This window comes from Thamnophis elegans, chromosome 4, assembly GCF_009769535.1.
Source record: "Thamnophis elegans isolate rThaEle1 chromosome 4, rThaEle1.pri, whole genome shotgun sequence".
NCBI lineage: Eukaryota > Metazoa > Chordata > Lepidosauria > Squamata > Colubridae > Thamnophis > Thamnophis elegans.
The window spans coordinates 26,527,027-26,545,395 of NC_045544.1; the positions used below are offsets into that span (position 1 = coordinate 26,527,027).

An 18,369-nucleotide genomic window follows, 5' to 3' on the forward strand; every position below is an offset into this window, starting at 1 on the left:
TCACCTTGCAATCCAAGGGACTCGCAGGAGTCTTCTCCAGGACCATAGTTCAAAAGACCTCAGTTCTTTGGCGCTCAGCCTTTCTTATGGTCTAACTTTCACAGTCATACATTGTAACTGGGAAAACCATAGTTTGACTATACGCACATTTGTTGGCAGGGTGATGTCTGCTTTTTCGCATGCTGTCTAGATTTGCCATAGCTTTCCTCCCCTATTCCCATACAATAGGCTTAAGATCTAAACCAGACGTCTTCAAACCTGGCAACTTTAAGACTTGTGGACTTCAACTCCCAGAATTCTCCAGCCAGCTATGCTATGCTGGCTGGAGAATTCTGGGAGTTGCAGTTCACAGGTCTTAAACTTGACAAGCTTGGGGACCCCTGATCTAAACGCACGAGATAGTTCGCTCCAGGTGACTAAATATTCCACATGTTTACATCCCCTAGAAACCGGAGTGAATAAAAGACCAACCCCACTCCCCCCTTGTGAGCCAGCCTCACTTAAGGCTTTTAATGAAATCGCCGAATTTTGCCGGATCGGGTCCTTTGAATTTAAGCGTTTTCTGGGGCCCTGTCCCAAAGGTTATGTGAAAGTCGGCCCTACCCCGCTCCTTTGAATGTAACTTCCAACGGACGGGCTTATCCCCGCCCTGCCAGGCCGCGAAGCCTTTGCATAACTAGTGGGAAGTAAATCCTTTTCAAGCAGATGGGTTTTATTTGGGGGTCTCCTTGGCTTGCCTCCAAACGATTCGTTCCGGTATGTTCGCCGGTGGTGGAACTGCTGCTCGTCGAAACTCTGGGAAGAGAGCGAGCGAGACAGCGAGAAATAGCACAATGCAGCCGCGCACGGAGGCGTCTTCTCCCTCGGCATAAAGTGCATTTCTCAAGAAGCTACCGCGGCGAAGGTCTTCCTCTCGCACGTGCGACCAAAAACAGCAAAGCTACTGTGGGCTTTTGCGCGAAAGCCCCTTTTCCGTCTTGTAAACGGAAAAGTGACAAGTCAATCTTGCGAATCCCATAGCGGCTTAACCTTCGGCGCGGTACAAATAAATTGGGAAGTAAATTTTCCTTGGCTGAACTGGGGGCTCCTCATAGGCTGGTTGTGTTAGTTGCGAAGTCTGTCCGACCCATCGGGACCCCATGAACAATGTTCCTCCAGGCCTTCCTGTCCTCTACCATCCTCTGGAGTCCATTTAAGCTCACGCTGACTGCTTTGATGACTCCATCCCGCTACCTCATTCTCTGTCCTCCTCCTCTTCTTCTTTTGCCCTCAGTCGTTCCCAGCATTAGGCTCTTCTCCAGTGAGTCCTTCCTTTTCACTAGGTGGCCAAAGTATTTGAATTTCATCTTCAGGATCTGCCCTTCTAAAGAGCAGTCAAGGTTGATCTCCTTTAGGACAGACAAGTTTAGTCGCCTTGCAGTCCAAGAGACTCGCAGGAGTCTTCTCCAGCACCATAGTTCAAAGGCCTCAATTCTTTGGCGCTCAGCCTTTCTTATGGTCCAACTTTCACAGCCATACTTTGCAACTCTCTGGTAGAGAGGCAAAAAAACCAACAACAAGCCAGGTCACATGATTCCCGGTTAGGCAGCTACTCAAAGTTTTGAGGACCGATGTAAAACTGTTTTCCTTAAACACAGTTTATTCTACCGATTTCAGGCAGCCCTAAAGACTTTTGAAGAAACGAAAATGACCTCTTCCTGAGGTGTGTCTCCTCTTTCCTTGTGCCTGGTCCTAGAAGTAGGTCAACCGATTGCTTGAAATGTTTGCAGAAGTAGAGTTAAGAAGTCCCCTTTTCCTTCCTCAAGCTCTGAGATGTCTTGTATATAAATCTCCATCCCTTTTCGGAGGGCAGGCCTGGTATTACGAGACAATAGATCTGCATGGAAGGGGAGGTGCGCGATGAAACAGGAAGCTTTTGGACAGTCAAGAGCTGCCAGAAATTCTCCAGGAAAAGCCACCGGAACCCATCTATCACTGCCATGTGAAGGACAGAAGCATCCTTCCGTGATGGAGAGCCCCGTCTAAGACCCCGGGGTTTCAATAGGAGTTTCCTTCCTACTAAATTCTAAGAATATTAGTTCCCAACTATGGGGCTGAAACCTAACACTTAATTCTTACCCTACATGAAAGCCCTGAAGTATACTCCTGGCTTTCCCTGAGTCCATTGGCATTTCGTCCCAAAGAAAAACGTTTTGTAGGATTACCGTAATAAGATTATCTTCCGAGAAAGATATAGTTATTTCAACAGTCTTGATTTGAAAATAAATTGAATTGAAATGTGGGCAACCTCCGCACTCTCTACAGTCCTGCTGAAATATTGTATGGCTGTTCAGTATACAGATGTCTGTCTGTCTATCTATCTCCATCTATCCATCCATCCATCTATTTATCTATCTATCCCCATCTATCTCTGTCTGTCCAACTATCTCCATCTATCATCTACCTATTTGCTTTCTAGCTATCTAGTTATCTTGTATTATTTTTCTCCATCCCATGACACTCTAGGTCTTGTATGTGGCTGTCTTTGTGCAAATTTCTTAAATAACAATAATTTGCCAGATCCTTTGGTTTTGTTACTTAAAGAACCAGATTTGCAGCTTTTCGATTTATTGTTCTAAATAAACAGAATAACACACTTAGAAGAAGAGAAAGTTATTCTGTGCTGCCTGAATCGAGGTATGGGCAATGCAGGCCAAAGGAGAAGCGATTTTTACAATCTTGGGTCTTCTTATACTTTCTCTTCCTTATCTGAGTTCCAATGCGAGCTCCCTAAATTAAGATAAAACTATTTCTGTCACGTTTTTAAACGCTTCTAAGAAACGAGGAGGAACCCTGGCTCTCGGACAGGTGAGTCCAGAAGAAACGGAGACTTAAGGAACGAAGCCGGTCTCTAAGCAGAATTCTGGCCTTTAACAGAGCCACGAAGTTGGCCATATAGCTGCGTTGCTCTTTCCGTTTTAAAAGTGTAAGCATTTTCTGGTGTTTTCCCATCAAGTACCTGCCCAATTTCTGTATGGCACACGCCAGGAATCAATAGAAGTTAACAAGGCCTCCAAACATTTTCCCCACCACCACCCCAACCCCTCTTTGTTTAATCGCCTTTACAATCCCGCAAAGGAGGGAGAATTAAAAATCTTTGAAGTCCCCTGGTTTACAAAAGGCTCAGCCAAGTAGACTTAAAACACTCCCTTCTTTTCCAAAACTGGTTTGTCGGGGAACAATCAGAGGAAGTAAAATTTATGGAGAAATTATACAGTGGATTTGTCACTTAAAATATCGTAACTGTCTCGGGGACAATCCCCCATGCTGAGGATTAATGGTCCCTCCAGACCTTTGATTCACCAGCGTCTTTTCTTTGCCCTTGACAAATTGGATTTTTAGGAATGAGAAGGTCGCCTGGGCCATTGTTGGCTGCCCCATTCAAAAAAAAGAGAGAGAGAGAGAGAGAGCCCTTGATTATGCGCTGCGGAGTGAGGGGGGGGGAGGAGGAAAGGGGGTCGGGAAAAGCGCCATGTGACCCTGTCGCATGGAACTCGGCAGCTGCTCCGAGCGCTCAACTTCTCTCGCCGCCCCAACCGGGCGCCCTGGAGCACCGTCGTGCCAAGGGGAGAGCCGGTCGCCGTGTAGCAATTGAAAAGGCGGCGCGCACCCCCGGCCGCGTCACTCTGCGGGCGGAGAGAACACCAGGGCGTTTCAACCCCCGCCGCTGCTCTCGCTCACTCACAAGTGCGTCCAGAGTGGGACCAGCTCTCCCAGCGCCGCGGTCCTTGCCCAGAGGCAGCAATGCTAAGCAGCCGGCCCCCGCCAGCCCTCGGCATCACCGCGGAGAGCAGCATCCCGGCTGGCCTGCGGCTGGGTCCTGTGCCCGGCACCTTCAAACTGGGCAAGTACCTGTCCGATCGCAGGGAGCCGGGACCCAAGAAAAAGGTATTGCTCCCACACCTGGACGGAAAGCACAGGGAGAGAGACCCGTAAACCCAGACGGGAAAAGGGCGGAATGGGAAGCAGATCCCTTGGGGGGGGGGGGGAGCAGCGCGCGAGAAACCCTATTTTTCTTCCCTCGTCCCGCCCGTGCAAGGAAAAGGGAAGGGTTTGAGTCTCTGAGGTTTCTGGGGATGGGTACCCACTCTTTCTGACGCCATTCAGATGTTTAGATTTAAGGAGATACCTGGCTTTGGGTGTTTGCTATTTTAACCTCTCGCATACACACAGGCACACAAGCACACACACATTTACTGGCACGCATTACATTTCCTTCTCCATCCCGAATAGCTTTTGACCTCAGAATAAGTTCCCCCTCCTCTTGAGGTCTCTTCCCAAATAACCTAAAGGCGGGATTCATAATTAAGATGTTATTAAATGGTCAAGAGGTGCCGTGATGGTCGTCGGAGTGGGGTGAAAGTGGCGGCAACACAATCTCGCCAGGTCTTAGCCTAGGTAGGAGAGACTGGCAGAAGTGGCAATGGGTAGGTTGTTAAAGCAAAGTCAGCTGTCTTGGAGCAACGACAGTTTAATGAGGTACCGGTTGTCTTATTCTAGAGACTATTCCCATAGTGGTAGCACAGGGGTTCACAGGTACAGAGAGAGAGCAAAGTTTGCAAGCTGTGGATTCTTAGAATCACTTAATTTTTCACATGCTTTTGATGCAAAGAATAACTAGGCACATTTTGTCGTGGGGCTTTGGGCCATGCTGGAGAGATGCCTGCTGCACATCCCAAGCCCTTGGTGACATATTCCATGCTAAGTTATGATAATAATCAGAAAATTTTGATCCGGGTGAAATATTTATTAGCAAAACGAATCCGGACTATTTCCAAAATATAGGCCTGTGGGACATTAATAATATGTATGCATCCCAAACCTATAAATGGCTTCCAGAATAGAAATGGTTTTAGGGATGTGAGACTTTCTCCAGATGAATCTAAGAGGAGGCAACTTGATCCCCAAGTGCAGCGATCTGTCACAAGTCTTCCACCCCCTTCTCTTGGATTCTGAATAGTCTTTAATTGTTTTTAAACGCCCTGCCAGACTCTTCAAATTTATTTCTCATCTGGCTCCCTCAATTGCTCCCTTTAGCACGCCTTTGTAAGAATGATGTTTATTGCGCAGCCTTTCAAACGAGGTAGCTCCTCATTCCCAACCCCCCCCCCCAATGTTCAAGCAGATTATGAAATACAAGAGAGATTTTGGTGACTAAACTGAGTGACCCATCGTTCCGTTTCCCGAACAAGTCTGACTAGATGATTCATTAATTAATTGCACTGAAGGGGATTGAGGAGATGGTGCAGAGATTTGCCTGGGTGGGTGGAAAATATTGATAGAACATTTTGAAAGGTGGCCGCCACTAAACATTTCAAGACGTGGCAGTAGAGTCAGGGCAGAGAAAGTGAAAGGAAAAGGAAGGGCTGGGCCTGGGTGCCCCCCCCAAATCCCCCCTCTGTTTTTTCACTTGCCAGGGGAATTTTTCTGAAGCAACACGAGGGAGAGCTTGTCACTTTCTGCCTGCTGTGAGAAAATAGAGTTCATAACCCAGTTTGAGGCTAACTAAATTCAGAAGGACTTAACTTCGAGGAAAGATCCTTTATGGCCACCGTAGTAGCTGTATCACCTGAACACCAGCCCTTCGATTCAAGCGGATCTGGCTGCCCTTCCTTTCTCCCAGGGTGCCTAGGCAAACCCATTCGGAGGACCTTTTAGCAGAAATAAAGGAAAACCGAAGAAAGCACTAGACTTCTCTTCCAAAGGCACTACTTTCAAAGACAATCCACATTTACTACCGAGTACACAGGCGTTTCCCAGTTCAGCGCTCTAAATCCAATCTCCATCACACACACACACACATTCGTCGCACTCAATCGCCTAAACCAGATTCTGGTTTGCAGCAGTGGCTGTAAGTGGCCGGTGTTTGCTCCTCTAAGGATGCGATTTTCTGTAAATTGGCCCGACCCTAAGCCCCGACGGAATTTACTTCGGAATGAAGACTCCTGGGGTTACTGGCAATCGTATCCTGGCTGCAGCAGTTGGCGAAGGAGCTCAGCCCATCGATAGGTCCCTTTCCTTTGCAAACAGCAGGAATCCTTCCTACCATCCAGAAAAGTTATTAGATCCCGTCCAGTGATTGGAATGCCGGTTTTCGAACGCGCGTCCTGCGAGGCAGCGCAAGCCAGTTGCCAAGCTTCTGATCTTACAATTGACTGTCTTTCCCTGTTTTCCAGGTGAGGATGGTGAGAGGGGAGCTGGTGGACGAAGCCGGAGCCTCGGCCGTAGAATGGATCGGACTAATCCGGGCTGCTAGACACGCGCAAGAGCAGACTCTGGAAGCGGTGGCAGATTTGCCGGGGGGACAGGTACTGGCCTCCTAGCTTGCTCCCGGTGAACTGGAGAGGCGGATAGGGGTACCGTCCAGGTCTGGAGGTGGCAAGGCTTGCCCCTCTGAGCCGCTAAGGGTCTCAGTCTCTCGTTTCTCCTTAGATTTTCTACCGGGCATTGCGAGACGTCCAGCCGGGAGAGGAGCTGACCGTGTGGTATTCCAACGCTTTGGCTGAGTGGTTTGATATCCCGGCCTCGGCGACTCCGACCCACGACGAGAAAGGTAGGTCCCTGCGAGCGAGCATCTCAGCTCGGGCAGAGTTGGGCACTGCCGGGAAGCGGTGCCTACTTTGATTGCTTCCAGTCCCTGCGACTAACTTTCACATAGGTAGAATAATGTGGTAGACTACATAGGCACTTCCGTCCCACCTAATTTTAAAGTCCTAGAGGTCTTTAATTTGGAGGAATTCAACCCTATTGAGCCCAATGGGATTACCCTCTGCCCCCAATTGCGGATCTGGATTTCCTGCAAGGGCGGGCACAATCGCTACTCGGGCGCAGCCTCGGGAAAAGACAGTGTCTTACCGTTTACCGCGCCGCGTGTTCATCGCTACTGCTAAGGATGCAAAGGAGACGATAGAAGCTGTGAAGCCTCCTAAACTCCTCACAGTTTATTTCGTAGAACCAGGAGAAGACAAGCTCCGTCGCTGCTGGCTTAGATGGCAAGCCAAGTGTCTATGGAGATTCTCAGTAATCCAGTTCATGGTGATCCCAAAGGTGTTTCCCCCCTCCCCCCCAAAGAGGCAACTGGACTTTCTGGTTTTTCTTTAAAGACATTTCGCTTCTCATCCAAGAAGCTTCTTTAACTCTGACTGGTCAGGTCAAGTTTGTGGATGAGAAACGAAACGTCTTCAAAGAAAAACCAGAAAGTCCAGTTGCCTCTTGAAAAAAAAACACCTTTGGGATAGCAAGCTCAGGTTCTTGAAAGGTGGGTGAACAGTTAATAAGCCCCCTCGTGTGTAATATTTTTATGTTTTAAACACGAAGCCTAGAGGCCCTTTATTTGGCAGTAAATCCTACAGAGCCATCCTACAGTGAGGGGATTTCTTGATACCAAGGAATTTCCTTGCAAAGCCCTGCTGCAGAGTCCAGCTCGGTCTTATTCCGAAAAAAGGATCCCTCGGGGCTAAAGAAGGTCTTCGACTCCAAATTACTAGTGTAAAAATGGCAACTGGCAGATTTAGCAAGGAAGAAAGGGAGGAAAAGTACTGTAAGTGGGTAAAAGAGAGGATGGCGAAATAAAACGGACCTCCATGTGATTGCTTAAAATGGGCGCTAGCAATTTTCCTTGTCTTTTGAAGGCAGCCCCGCCCCCAAGTCACCGGCTCCTACAGAGAAGCGGCACAGAACTAAGGAGGACGTGGGCCACATTTGATGATTAGAAATCAATCTTAGCTTTCTGGAGAGGTGGGAGGGACGGACCGGAGAGCTGCAGTAGGTGGGGCAATGAAACCAAGGGGGCGGAGACAGGTTTCTTGTGGTTGGGGGAGGAGCTTGAAGCTTTTATTTCCCTGAACTCTTTTTTAAGCCTATTGTAGGGTTTCCTCTATATTCCTTGTTTCAAAAATGATAAGAAATGGTTGGAACACAGTCTCAGTGGGGTGAAACAAAAGGTCCAGTAATGCACTTTTTTTTTAAATTTCAAAAACATTTCTTAGAAATAGTTACTCTCAAGCAGCAGTGGGTCAGATTCTTTGCTAAGTCCACAACTGCCCATTCCACCCTTCTGGAATTTATTTATTTATTTAATTTATAGGCAAGCCCCAATCTGGTAAGACTGTCCTGTCCAGAAGTCCTTTGTTATAATTTACATGCTCCCAGTCAATGTTCTAGAATTGCAAAAGTTTCCACTGAAGACTCCACTCCTGATGTCAGGGATTGCTTTCCAAAGTTTCAGTCTAGCATTTTCAAACTTGGATGCAAATTCCACTTCTGAGTTGAAAGAATCCAGAGTACACTTCAGACAGGATACAGTTCTAGATTGTTATGGAAACAAATATCTGATTTACATATACAGGATTGTAGTGCATACTTTCTTGTACAGAAGCTATTCTAGCACATTATATTTTGATGTTCCTAATCAGCCATTGTTAAAAAAAAAACCTTCTACAGCCTCTCTTAAGAGACATTATTGCTTCGTTATTATTTTTTCCTAAGCTTTGTAACACTGGGGACACGTTTTTTCCTTTGGGTAATTCATCACTGTTCGTTACAGCAATTTTATGACAAAGTCCTCAACACTTTATTCTAGGATTGGATTGACTGGAGAGTAATCAAGCCAATAGCAGGTGGTTTTCTCGGCAATCATACAGGGAGCGTAAAGCTTTCACAAATTTCATAGTCTAGTTTAGAGTCCTGGAATTTCCTAGCAGTCTCCCTTTTCAATACAAACTAGGTCTCACCCTTCCTAGCTTTTTTTTTAGCTCAATCAAGGCCTGCCAGTTACTGCAAACAAACCATCTTGTCCAACCTTGCACGTTTTTCTTAAGCTCGCTATCCTCCTCCCTCTTCCTGGGAGAAAGTCTCATTAGAGCCACCATCATAGTTGCACTGTCCATTACTCTGATTAAAGTGTTCTCCTCTTTCGAAGAGGGAGGAGGAGGGGAGGGGTTTCTGTCTTGCTTTCTACTGTTAAGCCATTGGGAATGGGCAGCAGGCTCCTCTTGAGCCCCTTGGTGGTCCCTTGGACCATAACTCCACAGTTAGAATTGTCTTTGCCAACTGGGTATGAAGGTAAGTGGTACCTGAGCTGTTCTGCAATCAGACAATCAGCTAAGGACTACACTCTTCTCTCAGTGCAATTCTTTTCTTGGACCACTCTCAAACTGAGGTGGTGATTAGATCTTGGCTTCATTAAGCGAATTCTGACCCAGGCCATTCTAAACATTACAACTAATAATACAAGAGCCTTTCTAAATGTTATTTTAATCACCAGTATTTCGCAATGAGGTTCCTGCTGTTGCCCGGAGCTACCCACAACCTCCCCGGGAACTGAGCCTTCTCTAGAGTTTTTATGTAGAGTTAATCCAATTAGAACCAAAGAGATCTGGTTCTCAGTGAATGTGCTGCAGGGCAGCAAAACTCTTGGCAAGGAGTGAGGTTCACTCCCCAGTTACTCTTTATTTATTTATTGAGCCCATTTCTCAACTTCCAACCTTGCTTCTGGATGCTGCTAATCTGAAAAGCCAAACTCCGACTGCACCTCGCTTTAAATGACCTCAGGAAACCTTAAAAGGCGGCGGGGAGCGATTTTTTTTTCACTCGAAGAGATTCTCATCTAGCCCTTGGGGGAAAAAGTCCCTTCGCATATAAAACGTGTCGAGAGGGAGACGAGGCAGAGCAAACGGCTTGGAAAGACAGCGACCTTGCCGAGTATTGGAACCGCTCCATTCAGCGGGTGCAGATTGAGTAAACGAGGTTCTTAGGAGCAGACCGAAAGCGGGTGTGTTTCTATCTGTGCGTGTGGAGGAACCAAGAAACTTTCTGATTAGGCTTGCTACTATTTCCAAATCGTTACCACTTGAAACTTATGGATCGGTCACAATTTCTGGTATGTAGTATTCCCTTCCTAGCGAAGTTTACCTGTTTTCTTCCCTACTCTTTCCAAGTACATGGACAACTAAGTCGGATTGAGAGCAAACACATTTTAACGCACTCGAATATTAAAGAGATTATGACCCTTCCTTTTCCTCCTCTTCCCCCTCCCGCATCTTATCGTTCCGAAGGTGAGCCGCGTAAAAGCGAATTAGGAAGCCAATAAGATCTGCTGGGGAGGAAAGTCCGTAGACAGCCAGTGGGAGGGAGAAATAGGGAATTCAAACACTTAAAATTAAGTTTGTCGGAGTCTTTAGCCAGAACTGCTGATGGCGATCAAAGATGGTGGGATAGCAGCCCAGTTATATTTAGAGACAAAGAAACTGTCTTTTTCCAACCTGAATTCCTTACAATGTGTTGGACTGGGACTCTTCAATTACAGACTGAAAACCCAAAGCTGTTAAGAACAGCCCATACTTATCTTCGCTGGCCAGTCGAGTCAGCAAGCAAGAGAAAGAAACGCCAATTTACGGAAGCAACACTTCATTAAAGCCCAGATGTTTTATAAAGTAGGAGCAAGCTTTCGAGTTTTGGAGAACTCTTCATTAGATAAGTTGACAGAAACCGTGTAAGGGAACCTGGCAGAAAATGTGGACTATGTTTGTACCAGTTTAGGTAGAGTGAAGGAGAGCCTTTCCGCCTGCAAACTGGGCTTTGGAGGTTCCCTTGCTTGGAAATATACATTCCCATCTATACATTAAAACGTTTCCTCTTGGCTCTCAAAAAAAAAAGCGCGTTGTTTTGCTGGCTTTAAAGTTTTTAAGTTTTGTTCTTTCACCCCTCACCCCCACGTCCCGTTTGCGAGATGAGGGGTCATATAAATCAATCGACTGATTGATCGAATAAATAAATAAATGAACAAAATTCTCTTTTTTTCCAGCAGAAGGGAGGTAATCTCTCCAAGTTTTTTTTAAAAAACCATTGGGAAACTAGAACGAAGGCCCATCTCCCTTTTTAAAAACAGATTCAAATGGATGTAGGTAGTCACTAATTTAGACAGTGACATAATTTATTTTTAAAGATTAAGTAAGTTATTTATGGGCTTAAATAACTGAAGGAGAACTGAAAAATATAGTTTGCCTCGTTTTTCCCAGCACAAAACCAACCAGCTATTATAGGAATACAACTATTAGTTTATTTGTGAGATTTGGTATTTCACCCAGCGCTTCCTTTTAGAAATATTCCTTATAAGTCTAGAATAGAAGTCTAGGAATAGACTTCCATGTCTATTCACCCCCTTCCTCCCACCAAGAGTCGAGGTGGCGCAGTGGTTAAATGCAGCACTGCCGGCTACTTCAGCTGACAGCAGTTCTGCAGTTCGGCTGTTCAAATCTCACCGGCTCAAAGGTTGACTCAGCCTTCCATCCTTCCGAGGTGGGTAAAATGAGGACCCGGATTGTTGTTGGGGGCAATATGCTGACTCTGTAAACCGCTTAGAGAGGGCTGAAAGCCCTATGAAGCGGTATATAAGTCTAACTGCTATTGCTATTGCTTTAAGCCTATGATCTGAAAAAGTTGTGTCCCCACATTGGTGGGAATGTTCATTCTTGGGTGACCAATGTAACACAGTAATTTTTAATTCGTGTTATACTTTGACTTAGAGAAGTTTTGCAGCCCCTTCCGGATCTTTTTTTTTTTTGCCTGCCGTTTGACAAATAGCTTTTCATTCCCTATCAAGTGGTGGTGTTTAAGATCTCTTTAAATCCGAAAATTACTTTAGTGATGTCTCCCCCACACCAGTTGACACCCGGGCTAAAAAGTCACATATAGTTTGTCGACGTCCTCACTTTCTCTGAACTTAATGGGTGCTGCTGGTTAACCAGAAGATTTAATATCGCTGTCCAGCACTCCGGCACAATCTTCCTTTTTCCTCTCCACCCATAAACCATCGGACCTGAATCCAAGTTGCTTTCACCCACTTCGGGACAAGCTAAACATTTCAGGAAGGGAGCCCGAAGGCCATTGCCTTTTAAATCAGCCGATTCCTTATGGCTCATCCATCTAGGCCATTGTCTTGCCTGGTAACGAGGGGTTCATGAGCGTTAGATTGCCCTTTGTTCCCCGAGTCCGTTCCCTGACATACGCTACCTATTCTGTCCGCGTCAACAGATGGGCTGCCGGATCCGAGCGTGAAGGCGGCAGCTGCTGGTGCTGGCCGTCTCTTCGTGTCCATAAGCAGCCTCGCTGCAGAGCTCGCCGCCTTCTCCAGCTTTACTGCTCTCGCTCCGCTGTCACTTCCCCCACCCCCAAAGGAGAAAAGTCCTCAACCGAGAAAGGTGCCCGCAAGTGAGGCTCATATGTATTATCCAGTCTTTCCACTTTTTCTCAACAGTCAGATGTGGATTGACTGTTGCAGCTTGATTCAGATTCCCCAAAGACTTGTAAATTGCTTTGATCATTGCACTGCCCTCTGTACTTATCTTCTGGAAAGAAAATTGGGATAGAAATTACACAAGTGATTGAGGGATCATGCAATCCACCGTTTGGACTAAAAGAAGCTGGGACAAGGTTCTTTTGAGACTGAAGTCTTAAGCATGATAGGCCTGCTTGTATTTACTAAGCTGTATTTCTGAGTAAGGAAACATAGTATTTGGCATCAGACAAATTAATAACAGGCACAGTGTCACTGGTTGAACTCATGGTTTCTTAAGAAGAATGAGACCTTAAAAGATGAACTGATTTTCAGTGGCATAAGTTGGCTCACACAAAATATCTTTTCATGAGATGCCTGAAGCAAGCCAAAACTTGCAAAGAATATAAAAAATGTTCCTTGGCAAGTCTAAGGGGTTACAAATATATAATTCAATCAGTTATATGTATACATGCGTCCTTGATTTGGATAGGGGCAATTTGTGAAGAAAAGTGATGGGGGAATGAAATGTGGAAAGTAACTGAGCATTACAAATATGTGTTGGAAGAGATACATGCATTGCATTGATGAATCAATTAGCACACAAATTGGTTTTTTCCTTAGTAAAAATTCAACTATTTCCTCAGTAATTTTATGAATAATAATCTATATAATCTGTCTATAAAGGGTCTTTGTTCAAGAATGGCTACCATAAAGCACAACAGAATGACTTGGGAGGTTGAAGAGTTTTGCTGTTGTTTTATGAATGTTAACATTTTAAACATAGGATTTCATGTATTTGTTTTTGTAAATATTGCCTATTTATCCTGGCTAGATGCAGAAAGCTCTTGTTGCCAAAGATAACATATGCGTCATTGGAAGATGTGGCTATGGAAACCCCTGATATTGAAACGGACATCATTAGCCTTCCCAGAATAGGTGAAGAGGGATAATTCAGGCATCTCACTTTGTAACAAGATATGATTTGTCTATCTGTAGCACTGCTAGTGGTTGTGGTGGTTGTTCATAAAGAGTAGGGAGAAGAAATGGAGAGGAGGGAAATTAGAAGGAAATGGCATTTACAAAGAATAACCTATCAAACAAAATTCAAAAATTGTCCATAAAATCTGAAAGTTGCAATTATATAGAGTAAGCAATATACCTGATGTGCGTAAGAACTAATTAACATATGCAGAGAGGCAAACTCATTTTGACAAAAGGCAAGAGATGTTACTGAAATAGGATTATTTATTTTATAAAAGATTTTGTATTTTATTGCTGGCTCAACTTAACTTCAAGATAGCTGATTATGACACCCTTGTCTGCCCAGTTAATCAGATACCAAATGCATTCAGGACAAGAACTTAATTCTGCAGTTGTAATCCAGGGGAAGATTGCTTTTAGATAAGAGGAAAGCAATCTGGCTTCTCCAATAGCTGCACATTATGTGCCTGAATCTTCCAGAACTTTTACTATGTCTTGGGCTGGTCAGTTCAGATTTTTGTTTGCCAGACAGATTGAGTGCTTCATGTTAAACCAGATAAGATAGTACATCATTAATGACGTGAGATGCTGAAATCTATAAATAGATCAGAGCAGGGATAGAAGTTTTAATAAAATAATTAAGGGGAATGATCAGTGAGCATCCAGAATCTTCCAAAATATTAGAGTTGCAATATGAATAGGGTCTCTTTTGAAACTGACAAACAGGATTTGGAGGACACCAAACCTTGCCAAAAAAAGTTGGTTCAGTGCTATTCCTTCTAGAGATGAGTGAGGTATGCCATAATTGTTAAATGATTCATTCATATATTAATTCTTTTACCTTCAGAATTACTCTTAATTTGATCAAACCAGGCAATGTTCCTTTGTGTTGTCTTTTCAATTTCTAGTATAATAGCAGTTTTTTTTTACTGTAGAACCAACATAAAAGTTTACTCTTGACCTCCAGTGTTAAAAAAAGAGGCAGTCTTAAAATAAATCAATTAAAATCAAGCCCTATTAACTTAAAATTTAGAAACAATAGTGAGTAATTATATATTATATATGCAAACAACAGCTGCTTATCCCAAGTTCTTGGAAAGGAATCAATACGTGGATTAAAAACGTCAGATCTAGTCTAAACATCTGGTTGACTGTGAGACTAACCATAATATATTGAACTTGTGTCTCTAGAAACTGCAGAGGTATATTAATTAAAAATATTTCAAAATTAAAGTGTGACTATAATTGCTTAGAAATAAGAAATGGAGAAGTCATAAAATATGTCAGGTTGGGCTTTATAGAAATTGTTCTCATTTTGTAATGGGAAAAGGAGAAAAGAATCATCTGCAATATCCAGAACTACTACAGGTTGATACTTACCCTACTCTACTAGCAAACGCGCCCCCCCCTTACCCTGTTTATCAACCCAATGGAGACTAAAGTAAGACATCAGTGCGGTGTGAACCAAGGCGTGGCAATTCAGAGATTGTTGGGAAATTATTTGGACTAATGCAAGTGGGAGCCCAAAGGAACAACTAATCAGGGAACTACTAATTAGGCAACTACTAATGGACAGCAGTTACACCGGCCTCTCCTTCAACAGATTTTCCCCAACCGCCCCCTATCGCCTCCCTCCCCATCCCATCTTCAAATCCTTAAATCTTTAGTCAAGTCGCGCTTGGTCCATTTCGGCTGGTGGTAACCGCTCTCCCGGTTTGTTTTTTTCTTGCTAGGCGAGGAGCGCTACATTTGCTGGTACTGCTGGCGGACCTACAAGTACCCCAACAGCCTCAAGGCCCACGTCCACTTCCACTGCGTGCTGAACCACGGCCGCGGATTCGCAGGAGCACCGGACCACCACCGGCCCGGAGACCTCTTCGGTACGGCTCTGAAACCGGCTGCTGTGCCGTCTCCGAGGCCCCCTTGCCCGGCCGCTTTCCGAGACGCCGTTAAGCGGGAATCGACCGGCTCGCCGTCCTTAGCCAAAGCGGGCGGGAGCGGGCGCAAAGGCGCCAAGGCCGAGCAGGAGCGAGCCTTGGATATGAGCGTGGGCTCGGGACGGGGCCCGGGACAGTTTTGGGGTCTGCTGGGCAGCACCTCCGGAGGCAGCAACGGCTTGTCTTTCTATCCCGGAGTGAGGTCGGCCTTCAAGCCCACCGGCCTGGCGAAAGAAGACTCGGCCGCTTTTCGGGAAGAGGGTAAAGGCGGCGGCTTCAGCAAAGCCTTAGGGAGCCTCAAGCCCGGCCGGGTCTGTGGTCAAGCCGGCGGCTCCCGCCACCCGCCTCCGCCTCCACACACCAAATGCCACCCGCCGCCCGGCCCGCCTCCTCCTCCTTCCCCAGCGGGGCTGGCTTATTCCGGCGCCGTCCGGGGCTTCCCCTTCCTAGCGTCCTTCGAGGAAAACTCCGCCTTCAAGCACGTGGAGCGCGGCTTCTCGGCCAACCTTTCTCCCCCCTCCGGCCGCTACCCGCGCTTGGCGGGCGGCGCCGGGCTCCACTTGGAGCGCTTCGCCGCCTTGCCGCCCTTCGAAGGCCTGGCGCCCTACTCGCCCTCCGGGGACTGCCCGCTCCCGTCTCTCCTGCCTTCCTTCGCCGTCTACAACGGCGAGCTGCTCTACAGCGCCCCCTGCTACCCGCTCAACCTCCACTTCGGCAACTTCCTCAAGTACCCGGAGACGGCGCCCTATTTCGGCGGGGCCGCCGCGGCGGGCCTCCATCCGGCCGAGCTGGGCTCGTTAGCCGGCGTCGACCGCGAGATGGCTCTGCACACGCACCAGTTCTCGGAGATCGCGGCGGCCGAGAAGAGCCGCGGCCGCCTGGAGAGCTTGCCGGCCGCTGCGGCCGCGGGCTCCGCCGGCGGCAAACCCAAGACGGGCCACCTGTGCCTGTACTGCGGCAAGCTCTACTCGCGCAAGTACGGCCTGAAGATCCACATGCGGACTCACACCGGCTACAAGCCGCTCAAGTGCAAGGTCTGCCTGCGGCCTTTTGGCGACCCCAGCAACCTCAACAAGCACATCCGCCTGCACGCCGAAGGCAACACCCCTTATCGCTGTGAGTTTTGCGGCAAGGTCCTGGTCAGGCGCCGAGACCTGGAAAGGCACGTCAAGTCTCGCCACCCGGGTCAGAGCTTGCCCAAGGGCGGCGCCGAGGAGCTCCAGGAGCCAAAGACGGACAACGAGAGCGACGTCGACGTCTGCTTCACGGACGATCAGAGCGATCAGGACACCGGCAGCAGCGGCGGGGGCGGGGGCTGCCGGGCCAAAGAGCAGCAATAAAAATAAACCGAACCAAGCCGGGTCGGTGGGTGGAGGGCGGGTCGGACGCGACACTTTGGGGGGTGACCAAAGCTGCTAGCCTCCTCGGAATGAAGTCTCGGAGGAGCTGCTGAGTATAATATCCCATTCAGTCGGCATACCGTATCCCAGGACTAGAAAAAGGGGAAGCTGTTCGCCCAGCTCTTTCAATTCAGAGCTTTACTAAGCTCTGCCCTTAAGAAATATCAGGTGGGCATCTGCTTTTCCCGGTACTTCCCCTGCCGGTGGGGCTTCCGTCAGCCTCAGCCAAAAGTGGGCAATGACAAAAAAGTTTGCAGAGCTGACCAAAACTTCTGAAGGACCAGGGACTTCAGAGGTTTTGTTTGCAAGATGGAGCCCACTTTTCTAAATTCCCCGCAGGATTGATCAGTAAGTGGGTTGGGATTGCAGAACAAGCTCTGCTAAAAAAATCTGATTGGTGAGTTTGTGGTTCAGTGTGTTGTGCCAATAGCCGTGCTTTTATCAACTGATGACAGTGCCAAGAGATTCAGGTTGTCTTTGCAAGCAAATTTCACTTAGGTTATAGCCTAAAAAAATCCTACTGCGCTGTGGACTGATTTTGAGTATATGTGTTTCTCTGGTGAAATATCCAACTCTTTCACATGTCACAATGGACTGGATACTTCTTAGGCCATCTTGCAATCATCTTTGTGGCAGTATAATGCCTGACTTCATTAGTGTTTTTTACTGGCAGAAAAATATTTGGGTGCCATTGTAAATCACTAGTGAGGAAAAGAATGTGGTTTCCATACTAGCAAACTTTATCCAGCCAGCTCTTTTATTAGTTTGAAGAGAGTTTACATTGCTACATGAAAGTCTGCAGTCACTTGTCACTCTACAGAGAGCTGTTTGGATTATCACACTCATATAATTGAGGATTGAGAGTTACTTATGTAATATTTTAGGATCAGGCGTTTGGCTGAGCTCTAAGCATATTTAATGAAATCTTAAAAAGTTTTGCTTGGAGTAGTCTCATTCCAGCAGTAGAACCCCCAAGTCTGTTATGATTCTCATGGTATTATTGAACACTCTACCAATTCCTCAACAATACTTTGTGGGCTGCTGGTTCCTTTCCCTGGTTTGATTTAGCCTATCATGGCTTTACCTACTGAAATGAGCAAGCAGGGAAAGGGGTGTAGGTGTGAAACTGGGTGAATGAACTCAGGGTGAAAATACCTGCAGTCCTAAGTACTATTTGGAAAGTGACATTAAAGCAAAAAAAGATAATAAGGAGTCTGGGGGCTAAACCATATGACGAATAATTGAGGGAACTAAGTATCTCTATCCTAACAAAGATAAGGCTTAGGGGAGACATTAGAGCAGTCTTCCAGTATATGAGAAGCCCAGAGAAGAAGGGGTTGACCTAGTCTCCAAAGCACCTGACAAAAGGACAAAGGAGTAACCTATGGAAGATCATTAAGGAGAGAACTAAAGAGAAATTTCCTGACAGTTAAAACTATCTGTGGCACAACTTGCTTCCAGAAGTTGTGGATGCTTCATCACTGGAGGTTTTCAAGAAGAGACTGGATGGTCATTTGTCCAGAATAGTGTAGGGCAGTGTTTTTCAACCTTTTTTGTGCAAAGGCACACTTTTTTCATGAAAAAAATCACGAGGCACACCACCATTAGAAAATGTTAAAAAAATTTAACTCTGTGCCTATATTGACTATATATAAAGTAATTCTCCCACGGCACACCTTACACTATGTCACGGCACACTAGTGTGCCACGGCACAGTGGTTGAAAAACACTGGTG

The 18,369-nt window shown here is 46.3% G+C and overlaps 1 protein-coding gene across 1 annotated transcript; it reads left to right on the forward strand.

Annotated features, from left to right (window-relative positions):
* The first annotated feature begins 3,783 nt into the window (after window positions 1-3,783).
* Window positions 3,784-16,574, forward strand: PRDM13 (PR/SET domain 13). The gene is made up of 4 exons (XM_032215273.1): window positions 3,784-3,927; window positions 6,216-6,347; window positions 6,472-6,592; window positions 15,031-16,574. Exons 1-4 carry the CDS (start codon window positions 3,784-3,786, stop codon window positions 16,572-16,574), a joined length of 1,941 nt encoding a protein of 646 aa, XP_032071164.1.
* The last annotated feature ends 1,795 nt before the right edge of the window (window positions 16,575-18,369 follow it).

Bases quoted from the DNA above. Each gene is read 5' to 3' on its own strand.
- PRDM13 (XM_032215273.1), top strand. From the start codon at position 3,784: ATGCTAAGCAGCCGGCCCCCGCCAGCCCTCGGCATCACCGCGGAGAGC. The intron at 3,928-6,215 runs GTATTGCTCCCA...CCTGTTTTCCAG, and splicing joins AGCCGGGACCCAAGAAAAAG to GTGAGGATGGTGAGAGGGGA. The intron at 6,593-15,030 runs GTAGGTCCCTGC...TTTTCTTGCTAG, and splicing joins TCCGACCCACGACGAGAAAG to GCGAGGAGCGCTACATTTGC.